The sequence below is a fragment of the Anser anser genome (genome assembly GCF_964211835.1).
Source record: "Anser anser genome assembly, chromosome: 1".
Classification (NCBI taxonomy): domain Eukaryota; kingdom Metazoa; phylum Chordata; class Aves; order Anseriformes; family Anatidae; genus Anser; species Anser anser.
This window is the reverse complement of record NC_139720.1, coordinates 106529340-106544004: the sequence shown is the minus strand read 5'-3', so window position 1 is coordinate 106544004 and position 14665 is coordinate 106529340. Positions and strand designations below refer to the sequence as shown.

At 42.2% G+C, this 14665-nt stretch overlaps 1 protein-coding gene across 2 annotated transcripts in view; it reads right to left on the bottom strand.

Annotated features, from left to right (window-relative positions):
* The window catches only part of CXADR (CXADR cell adhesion molecule), a 33059-nt gene extending 18751 nt beyond the window's left edge, over positions 1-14308 (bottom strand). For both annotated transcript variants that reach the window (XM_083820094.1, XM_083820093.1), the window contains exon 1: positions 14149-14308. In XM_083820094.1, coding sequence (XP_083676220.1) covers positions 14149-14227 — 79 coding nt within the window. In that variant the 5' untranslated portion in view covers positions 14228-14308. The remainder of the gene's footprint in view (positions 1-14148) is intronic.
* Positions 14309-14665: the final 357 nt, after the last annotated feature.

The window sequence follows — 14665 nt, the reverse complement described above, 5'->3', positions numbered from 1 at the left end:
ATTTCCAATAACACATTTGGAATGAATTAAAAAAGTCACCTAATCAAAAGCCACTCACTCATTGATAAAATGAGAGCATGAAACAGTGACAAAGCCGACCAGGACTGTGTGTTAGATTAAGACAAGTTACTTTGTGATGAGTTATAAGGACTGGACAAATGAATTCCTTTCAAAAACCTCAGGGAGTTTTCAGATTTGTTGGTCCTTTCTACTTGACTTACTCCTCAAAAAAGGCTGTGTAATCTTTATCTGTATGGGTGACTAAAGAAAACATGTTCCTGAACAGAATTTCCCCACTTCAACCCTGTAAAATAATCTATATAGTGACCCAAACAGACTTGCTGAAAGGCCTGAAGCAAGATTCCCTTTATTTTATAACAAGTATAGGCTTCCCTCCTTAAGTGTATAGGAACATACATCACAATCAGGAAGTAGAACTCTCCACTGACTTGTTATGGAACTAGGTTTGGCATTTTTACACCCACTGTTTTGTCCACCTTGCTGGCTATCATGTTCAGGTTTTTGGAGTCATTTCTGTACGCTGAGGCTGCTGTCCATCGTGGCTATGAAGTAGTCACTTGGATGTTACCACTACAGCAACAGATAAAAGGCCACAAGAAGCTTGTCCAGCAAGAATAAGATTGTTTTGGCACATCTGTAGAATTATAGCCTCAGACATAATAAAAATTATTACAAACAGTGCACATAAGCTCTAACTTGCACTTTCACACTAGCTCAAGTTACTATTCAACTTGCGCTTTTCCATATAGTGGAGAAGCTCTAGCTGAACTCTAGAAACTCAGACTGTACCGCAGCACAAGGACATGGACTTATTAGATCAAGTCCAGAGGAGGGCCATAAAAAGTTATCAAGGTGCCATAGAACCTCTCCTATGAGGACAGGCTGAGAGAGCTGGTGTTGTTCAGCCTGGAGAAGAGAAGGCTCTGGGGAGACCTCATAGCGGCCTTCCACTACCTAAAGAGGGTCTACATGAAAGCAGAAGAGAAACTATCAGGGAGGGTAGTGATAGGACAATGCGTAATGGTTTAAAACCAAAATAGGGTAGATTTAGAATAGGTATAAGGAAGAAATTCTTTACGCAGAGGGTGGTAAGGCACTGCAACGGGTTGCCAAGAGAAGCTGTGGATGCCCCATTCCTGGAGGTGTTCAAGGCCAGGCTGGATGGGGCTTTGAGCAACCTGGTCTGGTGGGAGGTGTCCCTGCCCATGGCAGGGGGACTGGAACTGGATGGTCTTTAAGGTCCCTTCCAACCCAAACCATTCTACGGTTCTACGATCCTAAGAACGCTTGTAGATAAAGCTATTTTCCACTCTGTCCATTGCTTGTTGGGTCAATATTAGATTGACAAGCAGAAGCAGCAGGCATCTTAGTTGAAAGGAGATGTCACAGCCAGCTGGACTTGAATCAAGCATTAGCACTAGGAGGGAGTGGCAGTTAATACTAGCTGGAGATCCCCTTCTGCAGAAGAGACACCCATCTGCTGCCAGATATGCTGGCATAGGAGGTTTAGCCAAAGCAGGTGTGCTAAGAGATTGCTTACCTTCTATGACTCTTGGACTATTATCATTGCATTATTACTACTAGTAGTGTTTTTGTTGTTGTTTGTTTAAACTATTACCATTACCTACTCATGCTAGTAACGGAGACAACCTGAAATAAGTCAAAATTAACCACAGAACTGGGGGCAAAGGAAAAGGACGTGGGAGTGCTGGGAATGAAGGAAGAAAGGCTTGTGGAGAAGGATCCTGTGAGTGAATTGGCTGCAGGATTAACCAGAAAAGCTTCTACCAGCACATGAGCAGTAAAGAACCAAAAAGGAAGTCAGGGCAGTTGATTTAGTGGCAGCTGACATAAGGCAAGACTGAAGTACTCACTGTTGACTCTGCTTGGAGCAGAAGGTTAGATGATTGAGGTCACTCTCAATGCAAACAATTCTGTTAACTGCATTAAAGACCTACACAAAGCTAATGCCCACGGTGATCAGATAGCATTGTCTCCAAGCTTTCCCCAAGCCTCACCTCCTCCAGTTTCCATTCAAATCAGAAAGATTCAATTTCTGTTCACTCCCCTAGTGTACTCCTCAAAACATAAGAGGATCATCTGTGGCATTTAAGTGCTCGTATGACATTATCGGACTGAGCAAAGATCTGTATTTCATAGAATCATTAAGGTTGGAAAAACCTTCAAGATCATCTGGTCCAACCATTGCCCTACTACCAATGTCACCCACTAAACCATGTCCCTGTGCACCAGGTCCAACCTTTCCTTGAACACCCCCAGGGACGGTGACTCCACCACTTCCCTGGGCAACCCATCCCAATGCCTGACTACTCTTTCTGAAAAGAAACATCTCCTAATTTCTAACCTAAATTGTTTTGGTTAGTGGAGTTTTATGGATCAAGTTTCAGACTTTCCAGACTTCTTTGAACATACCAGAAAGACGGTGATTCCTCAAGTTAGCTAACCCGTTTATTCAAAGGTGCTTAGCATGAACTTGTCTGATTTTTAATTATAGCTAACAAATCACTGTGAAGAATAGGAGCATATAACAGATTCTCAAAAAAAAAAACACTGAAAACTATCAACATAGAAATGCAATTGGTCCAAACACACATATATCATTCCCAAATACTTTTTCAAGGAAAAAACATTTCAAATTCAGTAGGGATAATCAGAAGAATGAGCCTTTGTGAATGGGTAAGAAGAGACGAGTACCATTCCTTGATCTAGTTAGTATTATCCCTTATAAAAGTTTCAGAGGAATGTAAGAGGTCAATACACATTTTGGTTCTGAGCATTTAAATTTAAAGTTCTCAATGTGGAATTATTTAATTTTTCTCTGAGAAACTGACCCTACAGCAAGTCACTGACTGAACAAGTTTTTCACATTATTTCTAAAGGAGTGCAAAACAGTATACCATTTTTCAGGAAACTGTAGTTCCTTCTGAGTATTTAGACATACCATCAAATAGCACTCAGGTGGAACACAGTTTAGCAAAGTATATTATTAAATTTTTCATCTAGGAAAAATGGTATATGTGATAAAACTTGATGGAAACTGATTTTTAGTATCATTTAAAAGAGTTTTCAAAACAGAAAACACAACAAATGTAACAGTGCATTCTCCATTCCAACACAAGTAACAGAAGACAAATTTTCTTTAAATACTAAATGCAGAAATGATATTTTTTAGATTAAAAATGTGAGGAGTTCAGCATACACTGGAATTTGGGACTGCTTGCTTACACAAACTGAAGTGTAAATTTAAGCTTGACCAGAACACTTCCGGCAATCAGATAGCACTATCTTATGGCAGTGTTGCATAACCCACTGAACACAATCCCTCTCTAAACAGGCAAGGTGAGAAAAACCATCAGCTGGCACAGAAGGTAAGGCAAAGGCAACAGAAATACACAGAGAGGGCAGGAGTAGCAGAGCTACACCATAACAGCAGGACTGCCACCAGGTTCAAACCGATGTCTGAAATAGCAACTGCTACAGAACACAACTGCAAAGAAGCACAGACTGCTTCTCCATGGAATAAGAACTGAGTTCACATATCTTGCCGCACTTAAAAATCATAGTTGATCAATATACGTTCTACATTTGCACAGTACTTCACCTGTACTAGCAGGCTCTCCACAAACTTTATGGTTTGCCAATAGCAGCTCGTAAACAGGAAATGGCTGTTAAATGCATGAAGGTTTCCTCACAGAATGAGGCCTTCAGAAGTATCAATCAGAAATGCATGCTACAAAACGCACTTAAGAGACTCTTCTTTCAAGCATAGTCTATAGATGATGTTTGTCTGCATAGTTGTGATCAAATCTTTCTGCTTGACAAGACTTCAGTCTCAAGAATCAAATCCCCACTCATTTTACTTCGGAATATGCCTCTCAACTGTAGTGAGTCTCTTATTTTAAGTTAGCTCTAATAATATAAAGCAAAATTTGCCAACTGCCCCTTTTTCCCACATCCACTTTGACAAAACTGCACTTCTGAAATAAAACACCATAAAACTTGGAAAGTCAACTTACACCAACGTCCTTACCAACTAGTACCTAACAGAGGGAGTTTCCCACTGCTTACTGGCAGTCTGACACAAACATTGTTAGCCTTCCTCATAGTGCAAATCCCCAGAAGTCACCATCTCACAATCTTCTGCTTCCTGACTCCACAAAGAGTCAGTATCTTCACATGATGCCAATTAACATCTCTGCAAGGCAGGGTGCTTCTAACAGAATAACTGGAATAAAAGTTGCCTTAGCAGAAATAAAGTGAAAAGAATATTTGATATTATTCATTTTTAGTGATTTTGATAATACTAATTTTAGTGATTTTACAGCACCCACCATCCAAGCCACATCAGTACAGCCAGCATGGCCACAAGCTGCAGAACTTGCTTAGGGTTTTTTCCCACGATATCATAACTGACTGCAACGCAAACTGAATCCTAGTTTTACCAGCGTGATCCTCAAGGGCCACAAAGCCTAGCTTCAGGTTTGGGTTCTCACAATTTCCCAGCATCTTGCCTCAAACAGCGAGAGTAGAAGCCCATTAAAGTCAAAACTTTCAAGAACTTGGGCCAGATGTGTTATGAAGATTTGTTGCGTCTATCTTTCCATGTCATAAACCCTAGAACTACTGGAAAGCCCCAACACATGGCAAAATCCTGAGAACATCACGTCCCTTAGTCATAATGAGGTCTGACAGAGATTAAGACAGGGTTAACCTTGCCTTAGTTTCTGCGGAAGTTTTACCAGGATTCAGAAAAATCAGGCTGATCAACTGGGGGGGGAGAAGGGAGTGAATGAAGGGAAGAGAGTCAATTCAACTTTTCAACCAGCTCTAGTCATATGTATTTTCTCAAATTCACTTTTTTCTGAAGACATGACTTAGAACAACACAGAAAAAAGGCCACTAAAGAGCCTTTTTTAAGCTTAGTAAGCATTACAGAAACAATGGCAAGAAAAAAACCTACGATTTAATAGAAGGACACACACAAATAGTTGTCTTCCCTTTGGAAGGGAAATTCAACAGATTTGGAGAATTCTGATGTGAGAATAAAACTCTCAAATTCTATTTTACAGCCACAGTACACAGATTCTCATGAGATGTTTCAGAACAGTATCCAAAATCCCTAGTAGCTCAATACACATCTTCTTAACATTTTTGGTCAGACTCCTAGTCACTGAAGATTACTTAACCAGCACAGCAACCTCATCTTAGCTAAGAGGAATAAGAAAGGAGGGACAGAAACAAGCAAGCAGTCAATGAACTGTTGGTAAAAGCAAACTGTAAAGCTTTTCTAACAAAGGAAGTACTATCCGGCTAGTTTTAGAAAGTTAATATTTAATATGTTCTACAGAGCAGTGCTTGATGCTAACTATGGCTATTGTACAATGCTACAGTACAGCCTTCAAAAATAAAGCTGAGTTCATAGTAAGTAGAAAATAAAAAACCCACCACCACACCATCTTAGCAAAAGCATCCAAAACTTAAATCTAGTACTTCTAAAATTATCAACATTAACAAACTATGCCTTTACTTAAACCTCAAAGAGGCCCAATCAAAAAAGATTAGAGAGAAGATAAAAACCTGCCTGCCTATACTAGCTTAAGTCCACCATGCAGAACACTTGTTAATCCCTGAAGAAAGCAGACTCAACATTCGAACAGATGTTCATACCTGCATCTCTGATCTCCTAGGTGAACGCTCCACAAGCTAACCAGTCACACAACTTACTGAAGCCCTTCTACTATGCAGAAAAGATCCAAAGTTTATGGAGCCAGAGAAAGTAAACATCTCAAAATAAAAGCACTAGCCTAGAAAAAGTTGAGATTTGGCTTCCAGTCTTCACTCCAAACGCTGTTTCCTCCTTCCTAGCCTATTTAGTCCCAGATTCAATATAATAGCTCAGGAAAATAAATCCACAAAGCAATTTCTGAAAGAGCTTCAATTCAAGATAGCATTAGTAGAGGCATGATGTTAAACCTTTCTCTTTCGCATTTCATCCCAGCTGCCTCCCCAGTAGCAGGATGAAGCTGAGTGATCAAACTCCCAGAGATCTGGTCTAGGTAAGCTTTCAGGACACACTGTACACAAACTGAAGCAGTTTACCAGCACAGAGGAAGTTTCTGCCATAAACTACAAAGAGAAAGCTGATGAAACAGCAGGAGCACTTAAAGCACAACATGGGAAAAAATCCATGTCAGAATGATCCTGGCAAAGTTCTATCACCTGGACAATCAACTACACCCCTGCTGGGTCTCCAAACAGTGGGTTTGTCTTTCCAAACTTCACTTCATTTGAGCAGCCAGGGTTGGGAGAACCACTTAACGGAGGCACATTTACCAGGCAAAGTCTCCCAGTTGCACTTACTCTCAAAATAACCAGGGTGACATCATGGATTTACTTTCTCCCTGCTTATTTCTGACTTCTCATCTGCTTCCACATTAAAGGGGACACTGCTATTAAGAATAAGCCTTATTTTCTTACCTACTATCCAATCCCCAGACTCACAGAAATGTGTTTTTAAGTAGCACAGAACCTGAAATCTGACCAGTTCCAGAAATGGAGGAGTGTTGCCAGCCAAAGCTCCCGATTTCTGCAGAACATCTCAAAAAGACTGATTCTGCTCCAGAATTCCACAAACAACACCTTAAAGGTATCTGCTTTGAACAGAAACTGAAACAATCCTGCATTAGCCTAGTCTAAGAAATCTGACAAAAATAAATCAATTCAACAATAACCATTAAATTACTGAATTTCTACCTGAGCTCACCTGAATCCACAAATCCTCTGTCAAGTTACACAATGGAAAAAAAGAAAAACTGCACTAAAACCAACATGAAACAGGCTAAGCATACTGCCTTTCTGAAGACAAAAATATTCTCTTTCAGTTTGGACATTACTTGTAATAGAAGAGTTCTGTGGCAGGATCATATGAATAAGTTGCTCATGTAGAGTCGCATACTCAAGCCCCAGTTTAAAGCATACTGCACAGTAACATTAGAAGTTATTCTTTCTCCCAATCTAATAAAGACTTTTTTTTAAGCTCTAAGACTCAAACAGAACTACAAACAACCCTAATCCTGTAAATACATAACATGATCTTAATTTCATTCCCAACCGCAATTCACTGAAATCGATTGGAATAGCTATGCAACAAGGAAAATCTAAAAAGCATGGGCTAAAGCTTTACTGATCTTTTACTCATCTCCCTCAAGTTTCACTTCTTCCCTTGATATCCCATTTGATTCTACCCCACGTTCCTTTCCTTTTCCAACTGTCCTTGTGCTCCTAACTTGCTCAGCACATTCTTGAAGCTATTCCTGTTGCTAAACCCAAAGTCATTAGCCAAGTATCCTAGCAACTACAGCAGCAGATGACCTTACTTAAGAGGGACGTACTTATCAAGTTGGGAGCGGGTGAGTTTGTATCTCATTACTGAACTAAACGATATGCTTGGGGGATGGGGCGGGGCGGCAGCCACACATAAAAAGGGAAGGGCTATTATAATAAAAATTGGGATTAATTTTAAGCATGGGAATACTGTTTAGCCCAACATCTGCAGAAGACCACTATGAATTCTGAGTTTTAATGCTTGGTCACGTTCAAATGGTCAAGTACGACTTTGCTCAACCTGCAGTATTTAGGAAAAGGCAACCAGACGACTTCGGACTTACTGAGGTCCTGCCTTCTCATCCTCAGTTCTGAGTGTCACCTCCCTTCATGCCAGTAAAAGGCTTCATGAAAAAAAGCACAAGTTTCAGTAGCACAAAGGTGGACACAGAAAAGCTGAGGGGCTGTTGTAGCCTCGGTAAGGATTTGCTTACACTGCCATGGAGCCCCACCCCATAGAGAAATTTTGCGCTACACCTACACCAGCCAGGCTGCTGCCAGCTCTCGGAGTAAGCAGCAGGGCTCATCCCCACACTGCACAGCCACGGAGTGACTTGACTTAATGAACTCATCCAGTAAGAAAATAACACACTCCGTAAGTCCTCTGTTGTACCAGCTGAGTGAATTCAATCAGCTACACAACACTGACTCTGACAGCAGGAGAGGAAGAAGGAACCCAAAACCGTCACTGAAGCAGCAACAGCCTAGATGGACATGTGCAGTCACACCAGATGTAACCACACCACATCTTTAATGCACCTAGGTGCAACGTGAAACTGTACCTTCACACTGCACTTAAGAGGCATTAAGGAACCATCGCAACATACCATTTAGAAGAGTAAAAAGAAATGGCGTCCAACCATTACAGAGACTTTTTTCAAAGACAAAACAAGAAAAAAACAACAAATCCTGACACTCCTTACTTATCCATACAAAAACCTGCCTCTCCTCTACCAGTCCACACCAACTGCAGCAGCTGGTTTGTGCTTTCAGCCCTGCGAGTCACGTGTTTTCCAGCTACCCGACTGATACTGAAGGGTTATACAGCCACTAAGCAATCAAGTCACATGGTTCTTTTTTTCCTGCCAATTTGATGGCATTTAAAAGGAAGATGAATGAAGCAGCCCTTTTGCAGTGTGAAAGCATTAGGCACATCTGTCAGTCAATGCATTAGGGAATTTAAGTACAATCAAGCACTTAACTGAGCAGCCATATTACTTTCACTTGAGTAAAGGGGTTTGGAGTCTTCCGAGCTAGTGAGCCATGTTTTTTCATAGCACATGCAAGTTTTAAATTAAGATTGAAAGTTATTTTATTCAGTAGTATATTTTTGTTGCTGTTGCTTTGTGAGTTGTCTTTGTTGTTGTGGTGGTGTTTTAAAGTGGCTGCTTGTTTTTGCCTCCCTCCTCCCCACTGCAAGAAATAGCCAGAAAGGAACATGTTCAAAGAACTAGAATATCCACCCTAAATAGACAGAAAGTTAATGAGTCATTATATGTATACACATTCATTATTTTATAGGTCTTAACTGAGAGGGAACATTCCTCGTAGCTTAAGTGGTTAATACATCTAGAAGGAAAAAACAGAAAATGCAGGATCTATAGATACATGAAATTTCAACTACCTATACAATATCACTCCGCACTAGTTAAAACAGCTGTGAATTTAAGAAGTTTTCATCTTTCTTTCTACACACGCACACCAAATATTTCTTGTTGATTGACCATCTTTCAACATGCCAAATGTAGGTTTTAGCTGCAGGGCATGAAAGATACAACTCTGTGTGCTACATTAAAAAAAAAAAAAGTAGCAGCAAGCAGAACTGCAAAACTTGTGACCATTGAGCACTTCAGATGCTTCTCAAAAGCAGCTAAAGGAAATCACATCACTGCTGAACAGCTCAGGACTAGCTGCAGCCTACAGCCACCAGAGCTGCAGATCCCACTTGTCTATCACACTGCAGTTTTAGAATACCCGATCCAACAAGCACATGACATCCACAAACAAATTTACATACTCCACCCACACGGGTTTGAGGTTACAGCTGATCCTTTGCTTACAACTAAGACTAGCGATCCCATTGAGTTGGATCCAGAAAAGGAACAGGTAAACAATACAACCTTACAAAACCTTACAAAATTTTCATGTTTTTCTGTCTTTAGACCTCCCTGAAGAGGCTCACCATGGAGCCAGAAGAATGCCAGCTACCACTTGAAACGGGATGTAAAAATAATCCTTGAGATAACACCTAGCCATACAACTGACCAATTGCCTGATTTAGTGATATAGTCAAACTCCCCGAAAAAGCTCCCCAGGCCAGGGTTACATATTTTTCTCACGTGGGAGAATACTGATCACACACAATTCATCTTCTTCTGCCATCTTCCTGGTACTCATTCCTGCCCTGTAGCAGGACAGATTGTTGGCACAACTCTTTCTTGTTCCAAATCAGGCAATCATAACTGGTTAAAGAAATAAAAAAAAGGTAATGAAAACTGTAAGGATTCTCAGTTCAGACCCATTCACCATTCACCCACACAACTAAGACAGTTGTGCAGTAAATAAAATTACCAGCAAGGACAGAGGGTTTGCTATGATCAAGCTCCTACTGAAAGGGGTTTCCATAGAACTATAGCTTCACTGCCACTTACTCCCATGACAACAGGCTGAAGTGGCTCTTTTAATAACCACTCCCTGTCAGATGCAAACTAGTAAAAAGATGAATTTAAATAAAAGGCAGCATAAGCTAGCTAACTGTATATTTAGCCAGCAGTGACTAAATTGATGTAATTGGCAGGGGAGATATTCTTACAATCTGCTGAGACACACAACTGTTGAAATTTATTTAATGTTTCACACAGCATTAAAAGCTTCATGAAATGAATCAGAAGTTGCAACACGAGCAAAAAGGGAGTCCCTGACATTAAAAGCTTATGAACACATGCAAGCAACAACAAATGATGAAATTAGTTAGGTAGTACTATGAATCAATACTGGCCCCAAAAACAAACTCCCTGTTGCGTATGCATCCCCCGGGTCACTGTGGCAAATGAGTTTTAAAACACTCCAATAGCAAGACAGATCCAAAGATGCTTACAAGGTTACAGGGAACTTCTTGAAGCATGAATGGAATCAAAGGCAAAGCATACAAGTACTCGTAAGAGACATTTTTTGGGAAAGAAAAAAAAAAGAAAACAGCAATGGAAGCCAAAAGAAGTAATTTATATAGAGATGAAACTACCACTGCTGAAGTGGAATCCGCTTTGGAGAATGCTGCGACAAGCACTGAAAGTGAAGACAGGCAGCTGATGCTTGATGCTACACAGGGGAAGCTAGCAAGGGGAGGCAGCCAAAGGAGAGCAAAGTGACAAGCTGTAACCATTTTTGCAGCAGCACACTGAATGCAAGAAATACTTTCTGATAAACAGAAGATTAGATAAAGCAAAATGATTGTAATTCAAATCTCAAGGCTGATGTCACAACAGTAACTAATTAAACCCAACAACCTCAGCTACTGCTGGTTAAAGTTTTTCATATGACTTGAAAATACTACGATTTGGGAAATCTAGGAAAGGAGAACTGAACATCATTTAACTGTCCACTGACATGAAAAGCTAAGAAGAACTTGAACCCTGCAAATTGTTAAAATTATTCCTCAACTGACCAAGCATATGCAGCTTAGCAATAAAGGTACTAGGATGGGAATGATCCTGTGGTATCGAAATTCAAAAGTCAAATTTCTCCTAGTTGAAGCTTCTGTAAGATCCTGGTGCTGCATAAAAACATGAACAGCTTTAAGTGCCTTCTTACACATACTTGACAAAGTGTACCAGCCACCAAATGCTGGCTGACTTAGAATGCATCAAAAACAGTTGCATAACCATAAGACCTAACAAAATGATCTGCCAGTGGTAACAAATCACCACCTCCTTAAAACAAAATTCTGCATTATCCTTTGGAAAACACTTTAATATACATTTTCTCATTAAAAAAAATATTCAGGAGCTGAAGAGTATATCATTTTGATTAGCCTACTAAAGGATTTGTTGGTGACAGCTACACAATATTAATTTAGATGAAAGAGAGTCTGCACATTTTGGAAATCCCCAACTACTTGAAGTGACCAATCATACTTAACCAAAATACGTAACAGACCTTGCAGATGGACATCAAGTCTCACTTACCACACTGCCTGGAGTGCATTTTTAGATAGAGAAGAATTAGCAACATAGCTTTAGAAAAGGTCTCATGATTACAAAAAGTAATCCAAATACGAACTCATACTGTACGACCACAAGGCAGCCAAGACTCAATTTCACTACACCAACCAGTTCTGTGGTCACGTTGCAGTAGCACCAACTCAAAGAGAAACCACCATGAGTTATTTATCAGTTGCACAGCCAAGTAACACAGAGGCAGTCGCTAGAATCAATGCAGGCTAGTTACAACAATAGGGTAGAAGAGGATGGTTCTCCCCTTGTATCCCAGCGTTCAAGGATGAACTCTTTCCCTCCTGCAAGGAAAGGGGAAGCTCCCAATTTGGTTATTTATGACTGTGAAATTGACCTTAGCAGAGAGATTAAACCCCTGAGCTGGGTTCAGGGACGGCTTAAACCCAGACACTTCTCTCTTTCAACACAGAATAGCACAGCCTGGTTGCCTGCTGAGGGTCTATTTTGTACAGTCAAGATAAGCCTCCTGATTTATACAAAATCAGTTATTTTGAATCTTCTACTTTTAGCAAGGTGGAAACAAGGAAAGTTAGACTTACAGGAAAAGAGGAGGAAAAAAAACACAACTTTCAGTAGGAGCCCTGAAGTACCACGATAAATTACTCTACTACCACAAACTCAAGTAAGGACTTGAGCAGCTAGACCGTGCTCCATTGCCAACAGCTTTCACACAACTGCACACAAATGGCTTCCTCTAACTTTGGTCCATACAAAGAAAGGCAACTTACTGCTCTCTGTTTCCTCAAAGGAAACAACGCGTGTCTGGACCACTGACAGAAATATTAATTCTATTTAACAGAGAAAAAAATAGAAGGAAGCTCTGATCAGCTCCAACGATAAACTAATTTTTTAAGTTGTTTTTTCCAGAGGACTACGAAATCTGTGCATCTTACAGGCTAGTCATCCCAATAACCACGCTAAAATATTCCTAATCAAAACACACTATGAATATTTATGACTTTCTCTAGGAAGTCATCCAGTTTCACAGTGAAGTTTGAAAACACCTGTAACACTTCAGTAAAGCTGAGGTGTGAAATCTGGTTCTGGTTTTGTGTTTCATCATATAATAATTATCTCCAGTTTTATAGCATTGTAACATTTGATATCTTAGCAGGGATACAGCTCATTTACAGCATATACAATAATTGTGCTCGAGACAAGCTTTTTTCCCCAGCTTTTGTTACATGAAGTGTTTCAGTACAAACCTGAATCACTAACCCAGCCACTAAGTACTTGTAATTCATAGTTCACACACAACTTCTGCTTAGAGAAAGTGAGTTAATGCAGAACTACCGATATCCCTTTACGCATTAGATTAGAGCCCATCATTCTGTTAAACAGGCAGAATTTTGATCCCATGAGTAATTTCCCCCGTGACATCAACACAGCATTAGCATTTCAACAGGAAACAAAATCTGTCCTCCTGCCAGTGCTGATGCATGCTCTGCCGTAAACCTTAACCTCCTCAGGTGTTCCGTCACCTTCCACAGTTTCACATAAATTCGGGCCACCATTAGGCGGAACACAACACGTTTTCCGAAGTCACTTGAAGGAAGCGTTGGCATTGCACGCGGTTCAACCGAGTTCATGCCAGCAACCAAGCCAAGCGTTCGCCTACTTTGTGTTTCAAACAGGCCAGGCACGCTTTTGTTGCTGTTGTTTGACAACATCTACCCCTTTGTTCTCTCCCAGTAAGAAAATGAAATGAATTCGGGTATAGGTGTAACGCAGAGGCTTTTTCCCACCTCGAATTCCCTCAACTTTCCACCAGAGCTTCCAACCGCCCTCACTGAATCCAGAACAATTGGGCAGCGAGGGCTCTGCGAGCCACCCGGCCCCTTCCACGCCAAGACCAACTTCGCGGCTGGATGCAGGGTCGGGGGAGGCGTTAGGCGCTGATTTCTCTCGAATTTTTGATTAAATTTGATTAAAAGCACCCCTTCTTTTCGCTCCCATTCCCCCGGCGGGGCTCGCTCCCTCCCCAGCCCCGAGCTGCTGCGGCCGTTGCTGGCAGCTTCGCACACACACCCTACCACCACCACGTTAAAGATTAATTAAAAATAAATAAATAAGTAAGGTGAACACAATAAGGAGAGGAGCGACAAAAATTAAATTTTAGAAAAGAATAAGAAAAAACGAAGCCCGCAGGTCGCCTTCACGCGGCGAGGAGGAGGAGGAGGAGGAGGAGGACGAGGGAGCCGAACCGCGGCAGCCCCCCGCCGGCTGGCGGCGAACAAAGCCCGGCGCCGCCCGCCGCAGGGCTCCGAGCCTCGGCCACCGCCCCGGAGCCACGGGGGAGAAGCCGGGACACCGGCACCGCCACGAGGACCACGGCCACCGCCCCTTCTCCCAGCCCAACAGAGCCCCTGCCCTTCCATTCCATTCCCTGCCCTTCCCCTCCATTCCCTTCCCTTCCCCTCCATTCCCTGCCGGTCCCCTCCCCGCCACCTGCCCGCCCGCCCGCCCCGTCCCGTCCCGTCCCGGCGCCCACCGGCGGAGCCGAACAGGGCGAGGGCCAGCAGCAGCAGCACCGCCAACGACGGCGGCGGCGGCGCGAGCGGCGGCTCCATAGCGCGGCGCGAGCGGGCGGGCAACCGCCACCAACGACTCCGGCCCCGCGACTCCCCGCGGGCGCGCCCCGCCCCGCCCCGCCCCGCCCCGCGCGCCCCGCCCAGCAGGTGAAGCGCCCGTCACTTCCGGGCCCTGGCGGCTGAGGTGCGGGCTGGTGGCGGCTGGTGGCAGTGGCATAACCATTTACTGCGCATAAGTAGCTACTGCTATGTAGTAGTCTATGTATATACTGCAATACCAATGCTGTTAGCGGGCATAAGAGGGCTTCTAGCGCTATTCTCGTGAAGGGATAAGTCGTGCTGGTAGCGTGCCCATTTATGTGCCTGCTGCCCTGTCTGTGCTGAGAAGCTATGCCCGTAATAAAAATATTTACACAAACACAAAACATTGCTTGTTTCCAACACCATTCTTTACAGGAATTGTGTTACTGTTCGTTT